The 18,328-nt window shown below is 47.9% G+C and overlaps 2 protein-coding genes across 7 annotated transcripts in view; one reads left to right on the top strand and one right to left on the bottom strand.

Annotated features, from left to right (window-relative positions):
• C2 (complement C2) overlaps positions 1–16,356 on the bottom strand; it is a 40,364-nt gene extending 24,008 nt beyond the window's left edge. Inside the window, exons 1-2 of one of the 5 annotated variants that reach the window (XM_072728851.1) lie at positions 16,317–16,356; positions 10,994–11,116 (exon numbers count right to left, since the gene is read on the bottom strand). In XM_072728851.1, the coding sequence (XP_072584952.1) occupies positions 10,994–11,027 (34 nt within the window). In that variant the 5' untranslated portion in view covers positions 11,028–11,116; positions 16,317–16,356. Of the gene's footprint in view, positions 1–10,993; positions 12,339–16,316 lie in introns of all 5 variants that reach the window. The other 4 variants (XM_072728845.1, XM_072728837.1, XM_072728818.1 and 1 more) reach the window with 4 other exon arrangements.
• Positions 15,163–18,197, top strand: ZBTB12 (zinc finger and BTB domain containing 12). 2 transcript variants are annotated; one of them, XM_072728872.1, is made up of 2 exons: positions 15,163–15,290; positions 16,583–18,197. In XM_072728872.1, the coding sequence occupies exon 2, from the start codon at positions 16,603–16,605 to the stop codon at positions 17,980–17,982; it is 1,380 nt and encodes a 459-aa protein (XP_072584973.1). In that variant the 5' UTR covers positions 15,163–15,290; positions 16,583–16,602; the 3' UTR covers positions 17,983–18,197. The 2 variants fall into 2 exon arrangements, with proteins under 2 accessions (XP_072584973.1, XP_072584978.1); XM_072728877.1 differs by lacking the exon at positions 15,163–15,290 and adding an exon at positions 15,866–16,072.
• Positions 18,198–18,328: the final 131 nt, after the last annotated feature.

Raw genomic sequence — 18,328 nt, 5'->3', positions numbered from 1 at the left:
CACCTACCATGGAAATCAATAAATGAGCCATTTATACATGAGTCTTTCATGAGCGTTGTTAGCATGAGTCAGTCCTCTGGAGCCCCATCATAACTGTATTTTTAAAATCCCACTTCTGAGATAGACCGTTTAGAAAAATGACCAGATGAAAGGAAAGCCACTCCGTCAGAGCCACCTATTATTCTTGCTCTGGTGACTTGCTACCATCTTTCTATAAATCACCATAAAACCTACGCCAGGAAGGTTGCTGTACTGAATGAGGGAAAGGCCCATAAATTAGCACCCAGCACAGCAAGTGACAGAAAGCAGTAATTTAGGAAACATGAGGTCCCCTGGGGCAGTCATTTCCTGTGCCCTGTATCCTCTGTGCCACTCTCTGATTTCAGCAGTGGCTGGCCTGGACAGTTCTTTGGAGCTCAGACTCACCTTGTGCTAAATCCCGGCCTTTCCCAGAGCCTCAGTGACAAGTGGGCAAACACAAGGGGGAAAGGCCAGGGATCTAATGTCCCAGAGTCAACCTGCCACTCATCAGAGAACAGAAATTGGTGGCTAAATGCTCCTGCCTCCTGTCCTTCCGGTGGGCAATTTCTGGAGACCTTCTGTTTCCCTCCTCAGAAAATTCCAGTGGAGTCGCATTCCCATCGAGCACAACAGCCAATCGTCCTAAATTGGCTTTTCCTTCTTCCCAAAATCACACTGCCTTACTTCTGCATTCTAGAATCATTTAAATTAACTGCCTAAACCCACATCTCAGATTCTGCTTTCAGGGACACGCAAATTAAGACTGTCGCTGTCATACTTGCCTCTCCCATGACCCATTGCTCTTCTTTCATGGGTTTTCCCCAACCAACATGCCAGCCAAACCCAGACTGTAACATGAACATGGAGAATTACAATCCATTGGGTTATGGGTCTCTGCCCATTGCTGGAGCGCAAACTGCTCAAGGGCAGGGACCCTGTGATGACTTGGCATCGCTGGTGTCCAGTGGAAGAGATGGAAGCAGGTAAGCACTGCACCAAGCCACAGTAGTCATTGAGGCTGTTCTCCAATTTTCCTATTTTTTGCCTTCTTCCAGGCACTTGGTATTGAATCTCTCAGCACTCTTGAAGTTAGGCATAGCCACATGGCATGCTCTCACCAATGAAATGTGAGCAGAAGCCACATGGGTTGTTTTTTCTAGGCAGAAGTGCTAATTGCCAATGCGACATGAGATATTCTGGTGCCCTCTTTTGGTGGAGCCTTCTTTAACCTGGATCCCCAAGTGATTCTGATGACCAGAGAGGCCCCCACCACCACTGTGCTGACTCACTGACAGGTAGCATCAGTGAGTAATAAACAGGCATGGGGAGCTACTGATTGTGGTGCTATTTGTTGCTGCAGCATTTGCTTAGCCACTCTGACCGATACAAGCTGAGATAGGGATGCATCTAGAGTTCACAGACACACAGAGAGTAGGGTATCAGATCTCTCAGAGGCTCAGAAAGGCTCCATATGGGAACCGGAAATAAGCTTTAAAAGATGAATATTTAAGCACCCGACAAGGAAGAGAGAGGACAGCCCAGGCAAAGCAATCTGTGTAGGGAAAGGCTTGGAGTCTGGAACCCTGGAAGAAGGTAAGAGAACTGCAGGTAAGTTAGGAAGGGTTAGGGTGGGAGAGGGAAGAAGAGGCCACAGAAAGATGAGACCGGGAAGGAGTCTGCCCTACTCGGGAGCCAGGGTGGCAGCTTAAAAGGCAATTAAGTATACAACATTGTAGACAGGGAAGTGATATGATTTCATCTGCATCTCAAATATATTATATTGGAAACAGTGTGGAAGGTGAATTGGAAGACCAGTTAGGAGACTATTTTAATCCTTGCAAGAGACCAGGGGCTACATGGACCCAAAGCAGTGGGGAAGGAAAGCCCAGACAAGTGTTGAGGGGCAGACTCTGGAGACCCTCTGTGCTGTCCGCTGGGCTCTCCCGACACCTGGGCTGCCCACGTCTCAGCACTTGCCCCAGCATCCTCTGGTTGCTTACTTATTACCTGTAGTCATCTTGAGTGTAGGAAACGTCTTTTTCTTTCCTTCTTTCTTTCTTTTTTTTAAATCAATTAACATTTTATTATTCAATTTAAAAGGCAGTGAAATATTAGAGAGGTTTTAGCTTCCTGGGAAACCAACAAGAGCAGCAAAATGTGTCCAATAAGCGGATATGCATTTTTAGCTTTTAAAAAAATAGGTTTTTCTTCAAGAGTTATATTTGAAAGGACAGTTTTCTGTATTAAAATGATTGTTTCGGGGATCCCTGGGTGGCGCAGTGGTTTGGCGCTTGCCTTTGGCCCAGGGCGCGATCCTGGAGACCCGGGATCGAATCCCACATCGGGCTCCCGGTGCATGGAGCCTGCTTCTCCCTCTGCCTGTGTCTCTGCCTCTCTCTCTCTCTCTCTCTCTCTCTGTGTGACTATAATTAAAAAAAAAAAAAAAGAAAGAAAGAAAAATTAAAATAAAATAAAATGATTGTTTGGGGCACCTGAGTGGCTCAGCGTTTGAGCAACTGCCTTTGGCTCAGGGTGTGATCCTGGGGTCCTGGGATTGAGTCCCACTTCGGGTTCCCTGCAGGGAGCCTGCTTCTCCCTCTGCCTGTGTCTCTGCCTCTCTCTGTGTGTCTTTCATGAATAAATAAATAAAATCTTTTAAAAAAATAAAATGATTGTTCACTATTAAATCTATTTTTTATTTATTTAAAAAAAACTTTTTTTGAGGTAAAATACACATAAAATTTACCATCATAATGATTTTCTTTTGGGGGTGGGGCAGAAAGAGAATCTTAAGCAGGTTCCACGAGATCACCACCTGAGCTGAAATCAAGAATCAGGTGCTTAATCAGCAGGGCCACCCAGACACCCCTCTGCCGCTCATCTTAACCATTTTCAAGTGCACAGTTCAGTGATATTAAACACATTCAAAATTTTGTGCAACCATGACCACTCTCCATCTCCATAACTCATTCTGTCTTGTAAAACTGAAACCCTGTACCCATTAAACATCCCCCTACCCCCAGCCCTGGCCACCACCCTTCTGCTTTCTATTTCTAGGATTTGGAGTGCTCCAAGTATCTCATATAAATGGAATCATACAGTATTTGTCCTTTTGTGTCTGGCTTATTTTCCTTAGCACAAGGTCCATAAGTTTCATCTGTGCCATAGCATGTGTCAGAATCTCCATCCTTCTTAAGGCTGAGTAATATTCTATTGTATGTGTATCCATATCTTGCTCATCCACTCATCTGCTGATGGGCACTTGGGTTGTTTTCATGTGTTAGCTCCTATAATGTTGCTGTGAATATGAGTGTACAAATATCTCTGAGACCCTGCTTTCAGTTCTTTTGGATGTGTGCCCAGACATGGAATTTCTGAATCATACAGTAATTCTATTTTTAATTTTTTTTGAGGAACCACCATAGTGTTTTCGGTGCCTTTTCGTATTCCCATCAACAAGGCTTTCAGTTTCTCCACACCCTCAGCAAATGTCTCTTACTCTTCTTTGAGCCACCAGCACTGGCTCCGCATTGGCACATTGTAGGAACTCATATATTTATTAAATGGATGGGCAAGGGATTTGGTGGCTGAGTATATATGAAGGATGAAGAGCCAAGAGAAGTCCATATTGAATCCCAAGTTTTTAGCTTGGGTGATGGAATGGATAGAGGCACCTAAATGGAGAAACAGGTTTGGGGAGAAAAAGAATAGACTCTATCCAGGATATACTGTGTTTTAACTACCTCTAGAACATTCAGGAGGAGACAGATATCCTAGACCAGACACAAGAGGCAAGTCTGGTGGGAGTCTGTATCAGTCATTGTTCCCAGAGAAGCAGAAACATAAATACAAAGAGATTGGGGCACCTGGGTGGCTCAGTTGGTTAAGCATCTGCCTTCAACTCAGGTCCTAATCACAGGGTCCTGGGATCAAGGCCGCATCATCAAGCACTGCATCAGGTTCCCTGCTCAGCATGGAGCCAGCTTCTCCCTCTCCCTCTGCCCCTCCCTTCCCCTGCTTGTGCTCTCACTCGCTCTCTCTCACTCTCATTCTCTCTCAAATAAATAAAATCTTTAAAAATAAATACATACATACAAAGAGATTGATTTTAAGGAACTGACTCATGCAATTGTGGAGGCTGCCAGGTCCAAAATCCACAGGCAGACAGGAGGTTGGGAAGAGTTGATGTTGTGGGTTGGTTTTTTTTAAAGATTTTATTTATTTATTCATGAGAGACACAGAGAGAGGCAGAGGCATGGGCAGAGGGAGAAGCAGACTTCCTGTGGTGAACCCAATGCGGGACTCGATCCCAGGACCCCAGGATCACTACGTGAGCCAGAGGCAGGCGCTCAACCGCTGAGCCACCCAGAGGCCCCAGATGTTGTGGTCTTGAGTTCGAATTTGTACAGCAGACTGGCAGGATGGGAACTGAAGCAAGATTTCTATGTTATAGTCTTGAGTTTCTCTGGGAATCCTCAGTTTTTGCTCCTAAGGCCTTCAACTGATTGGATGAGGTCCACCCACATTATCCAGGAAAATCTCCTTTACTTAGAATTCAGCTGGGGCACCTGGGTGGCTCAGTGGTTGAGTGTCCGCCTTTGGCTTAGGTCATTATCCTGGGGTCCTGGGGTCCTGGGGTCAAGTCCCGCATCAGGCTCCTCAAGGGGAGCCTGCTTTCCCCCCACCCCCAGCCTATGTCTCTGTGTGTCTTTCCTGAATAAATGAATAAAATCTGTAAAAAAAAAAAATAGAATTCAACTGTGTGTAGATGGTAATCATATCTACAAAAACACCTTCCAAGAAACATCCAGATTAGTGTTTGACTGAACGACTGATACTACAGTCCACCCAAGGTGACACATAAAACTAGCCACCACACTCCTCCAGGTAATAACCAACCTCTTAAAAGCACCAGCTATCGCCCAGGTAGAACAAGGAGAATAAGAGGCCAAGGACACCAACAGTTAACAGATGGACAAAGGAAGAGAGTGAGGGGTTGCAGAGCAGCCTGAGGTTGTAGGAAGGGAAGCTCAAAGAAAGGTGTCACAGAAACCAGGGAAAGGCAGTGTATCAAACAAGCACTGTCAAATGTGCCACCAGCTTCAGAAAGCTCAAGCGAGGCAAGTGCTGGAAACCAGAAACCTTTAGTGACCTTTCACAAGCAGCAGCAGGTCCACTGCCATTCAGAGTGTAAATTGGTACAACTACTTTAGAAGATCCTTCAGCATTGGGCAGGGGAGTAGAACATGTGAAGATGCCATCACCCAGAAGTTCCACTAGTAGGAATACAGCAGTAACCCTGCTATCCACAGCAGCGCCCTCCTATCCACGGTAGTACCTCCCTTATCCAAAGCAGTACCCCTATATCCAGGGCCATACCCCGTTATCTGCGGCAGTACCCCCCATCCGAGGTTTCACTTTCCACAGCTGCTGTCACTTGCAGTCAACCTCAGTGTGAAAGCAGATGATCCTACTTCTGACGGATCAAGTGGATCAAGTCAACAGGAGCCTAATGCCAGGCATTCATCTCCCTTTATCTCTCGAATAGGCCGTTTATCATCTCAGGTCATCACAAGGAGAGTGAGTACAGCACAATAAGAAATTTGAAAGAGACCACATTCATATAGCTTTTGTATAGTATATTGTAAGCACTTTTCTGTTTTGTTCTGTTACTCTTTTTAATTTCTTACTGTGCTTAATTTATAAATTCAACTTTATCATAGGTGTGTATGTATTGCAACAAGTAGCACATATGGGATTCAGAAAATCCATAGTGTCAGGCATCCACTGAAGGTCTTGGAACATATCCCCCACTGATAAGGGGGGGCCTACTGTGTATGGATGTTTGCTACTCAAAGTGTGGTCCACAGACCAGCTGCACTGGCCTCACTGGGAGCTTGTGGAAATGCAGAACCTCAAGCATCATCCAGACCTACAAGCTCAGCATCTGCACTTGAACTAATCTTCAGATGATTCACATGCACAATGAAGTGTGAGAAGCACTTCCTCTTCACTCTTTTGCTCGTGTTTTTAAAAAATTGCAAACCATATAGGCACTCCTTGCACATTTTTATACTACTACCTAAAATGTTCCTGAAATGTTTAAGTCATTGCAAAAAGATGCAATTTCCAGTGTGTTGTAAATACTGACTTTTTTTTTTTTTAGAAGATTTTATTTATTTATTTATGAGATACACAGAGACATAGGCAGAGGGAGAAGCAGGCTCCCTGCAGGAAGCCTGAGGCAGAACTCGATCTCAGGAACCGGGGATCACAACCTGAGCTGAAGGCAGATGCTCAACCACTGAGCCACCCAGGTCCCCAACACTGACCTTTTTAAAAAGTGGTATTTCACTCTTAACGACACCCTCTCTGATTCATTAAAAAGCCCATGACCACTCTCTTCTGTAACAGTCAGAAACTTGGGGATCCCTGGGTGGCTCAGTGGTTTGGCGCTTGCCTCTGGCCCAGGGCGTGATCCTGGAGTCCCGGGATCAAGTCCCACGTCGGGCTCCCTGCATGGAGCCTGCTTCTCCCTCTGCCTGTGTCTCTGCCTCTGTCTCTCATGAATAAATAAATAAAATATTTTAAAAAACAAAACAAAACAGAAAAAGTCAGAAACTTGACATGTTCCATTTCTTCTGAATTCATATTTTCCCTTTCTACCCACCAAAATGTTATCTCGATAAAATATGGCTTATGTTTGAAAGTCTTCTATTCTCTGCAACGAAAATATGTATATAGATTAAAATTGAATTTTATGGGTACCTGGCTGGCTTGGTTGGGAGAGCAAGCAAGTCTTGATCTTGAGGCTGTGGGTTCAAGTCCCACACTGGGTATAGGTTTACTTAAAATAAATAAACTTTTTTAAAAATTGAATTTTTAGATGTACCCTGGTGGCTTAGTTCATTAAACATCGGATTCTTCATCTCAGCTCAGGTCTTGATCTCAGGGTCACATGAGTTTAAGCCCCATATTGGGCTCCACGCTGGGCAGGGAGCCTACTTTAAAAAAAAGAATTGAGTGATGCCCCAGTGGCTTAGCGGTTGAGCGTCTGCCTTCGGCTCAGGGCATGATCCCGGAGTTGCGGGATCAAATCCCACATCAAGCTCCTTGTGTAGAGCCTGCTTCTGTCTCTGCCTCTCTTTCTCTCTGTCATGAATAAATAAATTTTTAGGGCAGCCCCGGTGGCCCAGCGGTTTAGTGCCCCCTTCAGCCCAGGATGTGACCAAAGGGAGGCGCTCAACCACTGAGCCACCCAGGCGTCCCTGTAATATTTTTCTTAAAAAGAAGTACAATTCTAAATAAGATGGTTAGGTCACTTTCTTTTCAATTAGTTCATGTATTTATGGGTGAATGTTATTTATTGCTAGAATTAGGATTCAGTATGAATTCTATTCCTATTTTTCATTTTTGTAGATGTAAGAACCAAAAATTTTGTTCCCATAAATATGTAGATGTAAATGGAAGAAGGTTTGTCATAGCAATGTCAATAAATTCTTTGAAACTATATACCAAAACACAGTGACTTATCAAAACTCAATCAGCTGGTTTCTTCAATAAATGGTGCTGGAAAAACTGGATATCCAGATGCAAAAGAAAAAAAATAAAATCCCTACCTCACACTATATACAAAAATTAACTCAAAATGGTTCAACAACCTAACTATATGAGCTTAAGCTGTAAAATGGTTGGAAGGAAACATAAGAGTAAATCTTCACAACCTTGGATTTGGTCATTTTTTGTTTGTTTGTTTATTTTTCTAGTAATCTCCACACCCAATGTGGAGCTTGAACTCATGGCCCTTAGATAAAGAATCACACACACTTCTGACTGAGCCTGCCAGGCGCAGTCATCCCTTGGGGATGGTTTCTTAGATATGGACACCAAAAGCACAAACAACAAAAGAAAAAAATAGATAAATTAGACATCACCAAAATTTAAAATATTTGTACACCTAAAGACTTTATTACCTTTCTTTTTGTAAGCTCTACATCCAACACACAGCTTGAACTCACAACCCCAAGATCAAGAGTCGCACACTCTGCAATCTGAGCCAGCCAGGTGTCCCAATCTAAAGACATTTTATCAAGAAAGTGAAAAAGACAACCTATAGAATGGAGAAAATATTTGTAAATTGCCTATCTTATAAGGATCTAGTATCCAAAATATATAAATAACTCTTACAATTCAACAACAAAGAGGCAAACAACTCAATTTAAAAATGGTCAAAGGAGGGATCCCTGGGTAGCTCAGCAGTTTAGCACCTGCCTTTGGCCCAGGGCGTGATCCTGAAGTCCCAGAATCAAATTTCACATGGGGCTCCCTGCATGGAGCCTGCTTCTCCCTCTGCCTGTGTCTCTGCCCCACCCCACTCCCCCCCCTCTCTGAATGTGTATGTCTCTCATGAATAAATAAATAAAATCTTTTTAAAAAATGGTCAAAGGACTTGAATTGATAGTTCTCAGAGAAGGTATACAAGTGGCACCGATAACCACATGAAAAGATACTCAACATCATTAGTCATTAGGGAAATGCAAATAAAAACCACAATGAGATACCACTTCATACCCACAAGGATGGCTTAAAATGCATATATATAGAAAATAAGTGAGACCTAGGATGTGGAGAAATGTGCTGGTAGGAATATAAAATGGCTCAGCAGCCGTGGAAAACTGTTTGGTGGTTCCTCAAAAGTTACATATAGAACTACCATATTACCCAGAATTCAACTCCTAGGTAAATACCCCCCAAAAAATTAAAAACAGGTTCTCAACAAAGACATGTGCATAGCAGCACTATTCGCAATCATCAGAAGGTGGAAAGGGCCCAAACGTCCATCAACAAGAGGAATGAAAAAAACAGCTGTGGTATATCCATACACCGGAATATCAGTTGCCCGTAAAAAGGAACAGACTACTGATACACGCTATGGCATGGATGAACCTCAAAGGCATTACGGCACATGAATGCAACCAGACACAGGGCCATATAGTGTGTGATACCATTTATACAAAACATCCAGGACAGATCATTCCAGAGAAACAGAACACTTACTGGTGGCTGCTGAGAGCCAGAGGGAGGAGGGAAGCAACAATTTAACAGGGAGAGGGCTCCTTCTGGGGTGATGAAAATGTTTTGGAACGAGACAGAAGTAGACAGAGGTGGTGGCTGCACAACATTGTGAACGTACTAAATGCTGCTGAATTGTTCACTTCAAAATGGTTCATTTTATGTTGTCAATTTCACCTCAATAATAGAAAGGGTGAGACGCCTGGGTGGCTCAGTGGTTCAGCACCTGCCTTCGACTCAGGTTGTGATCCCAGGATCCCGGGATCGAGTCCCACATCGAGCTCCCTGCATGGAGCCTGCCTCTCCCTCTGCCCATGTCTCTGCCTCTCTGTGTATGTGTCTCTCATGAATAAATAAAGTAAAATCTTAAAAAAAAAAAAAAAAAAGAATGGGAATGTAGGGAAGCCTGGGTGGCTCAGCAGTTGAGCATCTGCCTTTGGCTCAGGGCGTGAGCCGGGGATCTGGGATCGAGTCCCACATCAGACTCCTCGCTGGGAGCCTGCTTCTCCCCCTCTGCCTATATTTCTGCCTCTCTCTGTGTCTCTCATGAATAAATAAATAAATCTTAAAAAAAGGGGGGGGGGGAATGGGAATGTAGGGAACAGCTGGGTGGCTCAGTGGTTGAGAATTTGCCTTTGGCTCAGGTCATGATCCCGGAGTCCCGGGATTGAGTCCTACATTGGGCTCCCTATATGGAGCCTGCTTCTCCCTCTGCCTATATTTCTGCCTCTCTCTGTGTGTCTCTCACAAATAAATAAATAAAATCTTAAAAAAAAAAAAAAAAGAAGAAGAAGAATGGGATGTAGGAAGAAGGATGGACTTTCAACAAGTTCTGAAATTAAGGAAAGGGAGATAAGGATGAGTAAAGAAAGGGATATCTGGGGTGTGAAGGAGGGCTCTCTGGGCTGCTGAGAGCAGGCGATCAGAAGAAGGGTAGGGGTACTCAAGAGAGGGGGCAGGTGTGCAGCACAGCGTGGTGGGCCGAGGGGCTCTCCTTGGTGCACAGAGAACCCAGGTAAAGGATGCTGCTAGGTCAGAGCAGCTGAGAGTGGTACCCAGGTGGACAGGAAGAGAGGGGAAGACAGGATGCCTGGAGGTCTCCCTGGGACCTGGGGCAGGGATGCTTGCTGCCTCCCAGGAGAGAGAGATCTGAGGGTCACTGAGGGAATGGGGCTCTGGCATTTCAAATTTCAGAAAGGACACAGTTCCAGATGCTGTCAATCAGCAGGGGGTGATCTCAGGAAAGAGGTGGATGAAATGAAGTCAAACTAAAAGTTTTGAATGTCAAGAAGCTTTGAAGAAACCGTTAATATTGGTTGCTGGAGGGAAGGGGAACTGGGTGGGGGTTGGCAAGAGAACTTTCAGTGTGTACCCTTTTACATTTTTCTAATTTTGTGGGTTTGGAGGTTTGGATTTTGATTTTGTTTAGTTGGTTGGTTGTCTGGCACGGCGGTAGGGGGGGTTGCTTTAGTTACTTTTGGCTTTTTGGTTTTGTTTTTGGGGTGAGGAAAAATAGGCTATTTATTGGTGTCACATCACCCAGGAGAATGAAGAACTAATGCTCACAGTCCTATACTCCCCATTGGCTTGCAAGCAGGGGTTTTTACAGGGTGAAAATCCAGGGGCGCCTGGGTGGCTCAGTTGGTTAAGCATCTGCCTTTGGCTTGGGTCATGATCCCAGGGTCCTGGGATCAAGCCTGAGTTGGGCTCCCTGTTCAAGGGGGAGCCTGCTTCTCCCTCTCCCTTTGCCCCTCCCACCCCAGTTAGTGCTCTCTCTCTTAAAAATCTTAAAATCTTAAAAAAATAAGTAAACAAAAATAAAAATAAAATAAAGGGTGAAAATTCAGGATTAGGGTCTCAGGCTCTTGGATCATGCTGATTGATTAGGGATTGGACCTACTGTAATACTTCCTTTCTTGATCCTCTTCTCTCATTTGGCATCTCCTGGTATGGTTTTGGTGTGATTGTAGAGAGGTGGTCGTCTGCTGCAGGGGCCTGGCTGTTCCTCTTTAGGAGCCGGGAACTGCAAAACATTCTCAGCAGATTGTGTTTCATGATGTCATCTCTAAAAGGCAGACATTTTACATCCTGTGACTATTACTAAGCTGCAAACTATTATCATTATTTTCTTGCAAAAATGGCACATTATGTTTGTCATCTCAAGCAGAATAGCATCCCACAGACTTTTCAGGAGGCAACATAATGTTATTTCCTGAGACAATTTTACAGGTTTCTTTAACAGTAACTAAGGGCTACAAGACTGGCCAGAGGCAGCTGTGGGCTCTGCAGGAGTTTGCACACCAGGTTTCAGCTCCCCTCCCCCCACTTGTTTCTAGTCACTCCTGAGTCTTGAGGGATGACCACTGCTCTAGCTACTTCTGGCTGAAGAGGGGCGAAGATCAGGATTAGAGGAATGGAACTGGTTTGCTCCTAACTGTGAGTCCTCTGGCACCTGGCCTAACTTCAAAGCTTTGGAGAACCATCAAGTTAGTTCCTGCTTTTGCTGCCTTCAAGCAGCATCTCATGCCACATGTGTGAGTAGGTACATCATAAAAAGAGCAGATAGATCTCCCACTTGGGTTAATGCCCAGAGTGCTGATCAAATCCCTTGAGGAATCCAAGAAAACAGACCAGAAAACCAATCCCAATTCTGTTCACAGGACTTTGGCAGAAATTTGTTGCAGCCAAGTGGCTTGAACCTGTCTAGGTGGGTTTCTACCTCAGCTGAATAAGTAATGTAAATGCAGCAGGAAGAGTTAATTACCTTGCATATATCCCTCCCTGTTCCAGCAAAATAGAATCTAAGGCCATTCTATCATCCAGGCCAAAGAGTCTAATGCTTTTTGTTGAGCTGCTATTGCTTGAGCAATTTCATTGGCCAGAATTCCCAAGGTGATAGAAATATTTTTGATCACGTGTTTATGAGTCCTCATCCCCCACCAGGGTAAAAATGTTCTCCCAAATAAATATCAAATGCATTCTTTTGATAAGCAAGCAAGTAATCCCCACCTGGTATTGATTCCCTTTCTGATTAATAAAATACACTTTTTGAATCCTGAACCATGCAAGTGACTCTAAGAAAACATAAAATAAAGGCAGCCCTGATGGCTCAGTGGTTTAGCATCGCCTTCAATCCAGGGTGCGATCCTGGAGACCCGGGATCAAGTCCCGCATCGGGCTCCCGCATCTGGGAGCCTGCTTCTCCCTCTGCCTGTGTCTCTGCCTCTCCCCCTCTCTCTGTATCTCTATGAATAAATAAATAAAATCTTAAAAAAGAAAACATAAAATAAACTGGACATTTTTTTTTAATTAGGGGTGTGGATGAGGTCCATTTGCATGGACACTGGCAGGCCTGGAAGTTGGTTGCTCGGGCAACAAGGAGAGGTAGGGAGCAGCAGAGCAGACTCAGGGTTCCTACAGTGAGGGCAGTGCTGAAAGGAAGAGATGTTGGAGGTTTTACAACAAAACCTTGTAATACACGAAAAGTTTTATCAGCCTGTGGATTTAAATCCAATATTTCCTTTTTTAAAAATATTTTATTGATTGATTGATTCATTCATGAGAGACAGAGACAGAGAGAGGCAGAGACATAGGCAGAGGGAGAAGCAGGCTCTATGTAGGGAGCCCCATGCGGAACTTGATCCCAGGACCCCAGGATCACTCCCAAAGCCGAAGGCAAATGCCCAACCGCTGAGGCTGAGCCACCCAGGCATCCCTAAGTCCAATATTTCCTATTGGTAGTTCACGGAATATAATTATTCTGGCCTAGGCTGAGCATATGGCAAAAGTACACCCACTGCCAAAACTACCTTGAAGGTCTCAGAGAAATGTGTAACCATTTCTGTCTAGGATTATCTAGACCACTGTTAGCATTCACCAGGAACCAGGAGTGATACTCTAAGCCATGAGCTAGCTTAGTCCTTGACCACTTCTCCCAGACATAGACACAAAAATGCACACATCTCTTTTCAGATTGGGCTTTTAAAGACTCACAGCACTGAAAGAGACTTCATAGGACAATCCCTCCTTTTCTTGAAGAGAATACTGAAACCTCGGGGATGTTGACAGCCTCCAACCTAAACTAGAGCCTAGACCTTCTGTCTCCTCTTGTTCCTTGCTCCATAGTCAGATTTTATTTCTCAAGCCCACTAAGAATCCTGAATCCACTGTCCTTGACACTATGCCAGGGAGTTTGGTACCACTAGCCAAGGACAGGAGGTTTCCTCATCTCACATTGGCAGAAGTCTGGGGCCAAGGGACAAGGATCAAGATACCCCTGCATGGGCTATGTGGGAAAATAGCCCTAAACACCTCCTCACCAGGCTGTACAGGAGAAGATAGCCTGGTGCACTATGGCTTATTTCCACATGAAACTGTAGCTGGACGGGCCTGGCACTTGAAGGATTCATCAGTTCTCAACTCTACTTGCCACCAAGAACCACCTGTCTTAAATTTCAAGCTGAGATTAGGCCCCCTGTCCCATTCACACTCTCCCAGAAAGGAGAAGTAGCAAGAAGGTGACAGGATACAAAACTTTACAGACTTCAGTTCTTACTTTGACAGCTTTTGTATCTCTGATTTCACTGGAGTGAACTACTCTTTTGAGAGGTTTGGCAATGAGGGAAAGAAGAAATGAGACAGGGAAACGGAATTTCAGTTAAAGTTCTTTTGAAGATTTTGTAATCTGCCTCCCAATTAAAGGAAGAGAGCTATCTCTGTTCTAGCACCTCCTGTATGCCTTAAACTTCACATTAGCCTTGTGAAAAACCAGGGACTCCAATTCAAAACAAAGATGCTATGATTCAGAGAATTAAGGAACTTCCCTCTTTTCAAAAGTAATAGAATATGGGGGTGCCTGGGTGGCTCGGTCGGTTAAGCATCCGACTCTTGATTTCAGCTCAGGTCATGATCTAGGGGTCCTGAGATGGAGCCCCTGAGATCAAGCCCTGGGTGGGTTTTCATGCTCAGCAGGGAGTCCACTTGAGATTCTTTCTCTTCTCTCTCTGCCCTTCCCCCCTCTAAAATACATAAATCTTTTATATAAAATATAAATCTTTTTTTAAGATTTTACTTTATTATTTATTCATGAGAGACAGAGACAGAGAGAAAGAGAGAGAGAGAGAGAGAGAGAGGCAGAGGGAGAAGCAGGCCCCATTCAGGGAGCCTGACGTGGGACTTGATCCCGGGTCTCCAGGATCACGCCCTAGGCTGAAGGCGGCACTAGACCGCTGAGCCACCCAGGGATCCCAATAAATCTTTTTTTAAAAATGTATAGAATATGGCTTTGAGCCAGGTGTGTCTGACACAAAAGCCAAAGTTCTTTCTCAGATTTATATGGCCTGACTACAAAGGAGATTGCTATAAAGAGGCATTTTAGAATAAAGAGAACTGGGTGGAAGCATAAAAAAGCAGAGTAAAGGCAAAAGGCAAGGAGTCAAGCACCACCTAAACACTGCCCTGGCTTTCCACCAAAGGTCATTCCTTTGAGTTCAGGAATTCAGTTTCAGCCAGGAACAAACTTTTTCTGGGTGGATGCTGGCTGCACTGAAAGAGAATGACTTCAGCAGTAAATCATTTATTGCATGCCTTTTATTTGCAAAATACAACCCATGACATAATTCCCTCAATCAAGAAGTTTGCAATCTAGGGGGAACCAAATATTGAACCCATTATATAACAAGCAGTTTCCTCAAAACCCATGTGTAAGAAAAATGAGCTGGTCTCCTGGAGTATACAACCAACCAATCCAATCAAAGGGAAGCAGGGGCTTTTTCACCTGGATTTGGATGGATTGGAAGTGAGTGTACTAGGATGGGGGGGGGGGGAGCTTCAGGAGGAAGCTGTGGAGACTGCAGGTTACTTTGGGAGTGACAGAAAGAGAAGGCAGGGGTGCCGAGTTGAGGAGGACGTTTTGTTTAGGGCGGTGCAGCTCTGACCTTGCCAGGCCCATGGAGGAGCAGGAATAGGAGGAACAGCTGCAGTCAGAAAGATTAAAGACGGTAAAATCGTACTGATATAAATAATCGCATAATCAGAAGAATTAATACCAGGGCTAATTGTACAGTAGGGAGGAAATGGGCAAGGTTATCGATAGTGCATACAACTGGAGGACGTTTGATTTGGCAAGAAGTGGGATCAATCCTGAGAATGGAGGGGAAGGTCGGAGAGGTGTGATGTTACACAACTTTGAGAAAGAGGTAAGTGGAAGGCACTGTAGTGCTTCTGCAGCAAGTTAAAACTTCTTTTAGGCCAGGAAGGCTGGGTGGTCACTAGCTTCCTAGGAGTTGAAAAAGTCTTCAAGTGTGGCAGGAAGGGCTGTGAGCATCCTCCGCCGAGGATGCGCCCGTGGCCAGCAGCGACCACCGCGGGCTGCCTGGGTCCCCGGGAGGGGCGGCGCAGCCTCTCCCGCCGGCACCGCGGGACCAGGGCGCACCAGCCGCGCGAGCAGGTGGCAGCAGGGGAGCGCGGGCGGGGGCGCGCGCCGCGGGCCGCCGGGAACGGGGGGCGGGCCGAGCCAGCGGGCTCCGCGCGGCACTTGGCACGCACGCGCAGATGGGCCGCGAGGCCCGGAGGCACAGAGGAGGGGGAGCGGGAAAGGGGGTGTGGAACGTATTTCCGCTCTGGCGGACAAATAATATCGGCCAAAGGGGAGGCCAGGCCGTCCGGCCCTTTAACCGTGTGGGGGGGCCGGGGAAGAAAGGGGGGTCGGGAAGGGGGGAATCCTGCTCCTTTAATTCCCTCCCCTCTTCCTCCTCCCTGAGTTCTCGCCGACGCCGAGGCGCGCGGGGCCTGGAACACACCGCGCGAGCCGCCCCCGCCCCTCCCTCCCTGCGCCCACGCGGAGTTGGCCCCGCGCGCGCGCCTCGTGCACCCCCGCGCCTGCGCGCTGCCCGGGCCCTGCCCGTGTTCGGGGGCGCCGCCAACCCCGGGGGGGGTGGGGGAGATAGGGGGGGAAAAACAGCGCGCGGAACCGGGCCAGGTGAGAGGCGCGTGCACTCAGGGTCGTGGGCTGGGGGGGGCGTGCCACGGAGCTCTGAACGTGGGGGGGGGCGTGCACGGAGCGTGCAGGCGGCTGGGGGAGGACGTGAAAGGCGCGTGCAAACGTGCAAAGGGGGGGCGGAGGAATGAAGCAGCGGGGAAAGGGGGCGGGGTGAGAAGAGGCTGCACCCGGGCCACCCCGGGGCCCCCCCGAGCCCCAGGCCTCTGCCCCCGGTTTCTCCTACCTTCCCCGTGGGTGCGCGGGCTAGCCCGGTCCGGGCGGGCGTGGGGGGGGGGGGCGGTGTGGACGCCGCTGCCCCGCCCCCGGGAACCACGCCTCCGTCCTCGGAGGCCCGAGCGCTTCCCCAGGGACTGGGGAAACTGAGGAAGAGGCCTGAAGACTGGGAGATCTGAAGCTGGGAGGCTGGGCAAGAATGGGGGCGAGGGGCCCGGAGCCCTGGCCTAGGAGAGCCAGAGACCTTTGTCTCTGACCGGTTTCCTTCCCAACCAGGGTTGCCCACCCCTGCCACAATGGCCTCTGGGGTGGAAGTCCTGCGCTTCCAGCTGCCCGGCCACGAGGCCGCTACCCTGCGGAACATGAACCAGCTCCGCGCAGAGGAGCGGTTTTGCGACGTGACCATTGTGGCCGACAGCCTCAAGTTCCGTGGCCACAAGGTCATCCTGGCCGCGTGTTCGCCTTTCCTGAGGGACCAGTTCCTGCTGAACCCCAGTTCCGAGCTGCAGGTCTCACTGATGCACAGTGCGCGCATCGTGGCGGACCTGCTCCTCTCCTGTTACACCGGTGCGCTGGAATTCGCTGTCAGGGACATCGTCAACTACCTGACGGCTGCCTCCTACCTGCAGATGGAGCACGTGGTGGAGAAATGCAGGAACGCCCTCAGCCAGTTCATTGAGCCCAAAATAGGCCTCAAAGAGGACGGGATCAGTGATGCCAGCCTTGTGAGCAGCGTTAGTGCCACCAAATCCCTCCTCCCTCCTGCCAGGACCCCAAAGCCAGCCCCCAAGCCTCCACCCCCACCCCCTCTGCCCCCTCCACTCCTGAGGCCTGTGAAACTGGAGTTCCCTCTGGATGAGGACCTGGAGCTGAAGGCCGAGGAAGAAGATGAGGATGAGGACGAGGACGTGTCTGACATCTGCATCGTCAAGGTGGAGTCGGCCCTAGAGGTGGCCCACCGGCTCAAACCTCCTGGAGGTCTGGGAGGAGGCCTGAGCATCAGCGGCTCCGTGGGCGGCCACCTGGGAGAGCTGACCCAGAGCAGCGTGCCCCCCAGCACTGTGGCCCCACAGCAGGGTGTAGTGAAAGCCTGCTATAGCCTCTCAGAGGACGCAGAGGGGGAGGGTTTGCTGTTGATCCCTGGAGGCCGGGCCAGCGTGGGGGCCACCTCAGGCCTGGTGGAGGCAGCAGCGGTGGCCATGGCTGCCCGGGGGGCGGGGGGCAGCCTGGGGGCAGGGGGCAGCCGGGGACCCCTGCCTGGGGGCTTTTCCAGTGGAAACCCCCTAAAAAACATCAAGTGCACCAAGTGCCCTGAAGTATTCCAGGGTGTGGAGAAGCTGGTCTTCCACATGCGGGCGCAGCACTTCATCTTCATGTGCCCGCGCTGCGGCAAGCAGTTCAACCACAGCAGCAACCTCAACCGCCACATGAACGTGCACCGCGGCGTCAAGTCGCACTCGTGTGGCATCTGCGGCAAGTGCTTCACGCAGAAGTCCACACTGCACGACCACCTCAACCTGCACTCTGGAGCCAGGCCCTACCGCTGCTCCTACTGCGACGTGCGCTTCGCTCACAAGCCTGCCATTAGGCGGCACCTCAAGGAGCAGCATGGCAAGACCACGGCAGAGAACGTGCTGGAGGCCAGCGTGGCGGAGATCAATGTCCTCATCCGCTAGAGCTAGCAGAGCAGGCTCCAAGGCCCAGCGGCGTGGGGTGGGGGGGTCCCTGGGCTGAGTGTGAAGGGAGCTCCCTGGCCCAGGAGAACAGAATAGGGGATGGGAGGGTTGGGAACAGGCAGGTACGCTGGGGAACCCGAGCAGACACATCCTGAGAGAGGGGCCGAAGATTCCTTGGACAGAAGACCCTGCCTTTTCAGAAAAAAAAAAAAGAATGAGAGAGGGTTCTTTGAGAAGGCCAAGGCAATATGGGCTCCCAGAGAAAAATTTTCTTCTCTTAGAGGTGCATGGATATGTGGAGGGAGGGAAAGGGTCTTATAGAATGAGAAGGGGGAAAAAAAAGAGG

Source organism: Vulpes vulpes, chromosome 1 (assembly GCF_048418805.1).
Source record: "Vulpes vulpes isolate BD-2025 chromosome 1, VulVul3, whole genome shotgun sequence".
Lineage (NCBI taxonomy): Eukaryota > Metazoa > Chordata > Mammalia > Carnivora > Canidae > Vulpes > Vulpes vulpes.
This window is presented reverse-complemented; position numbering and strand designations above follow the sequence as displayed.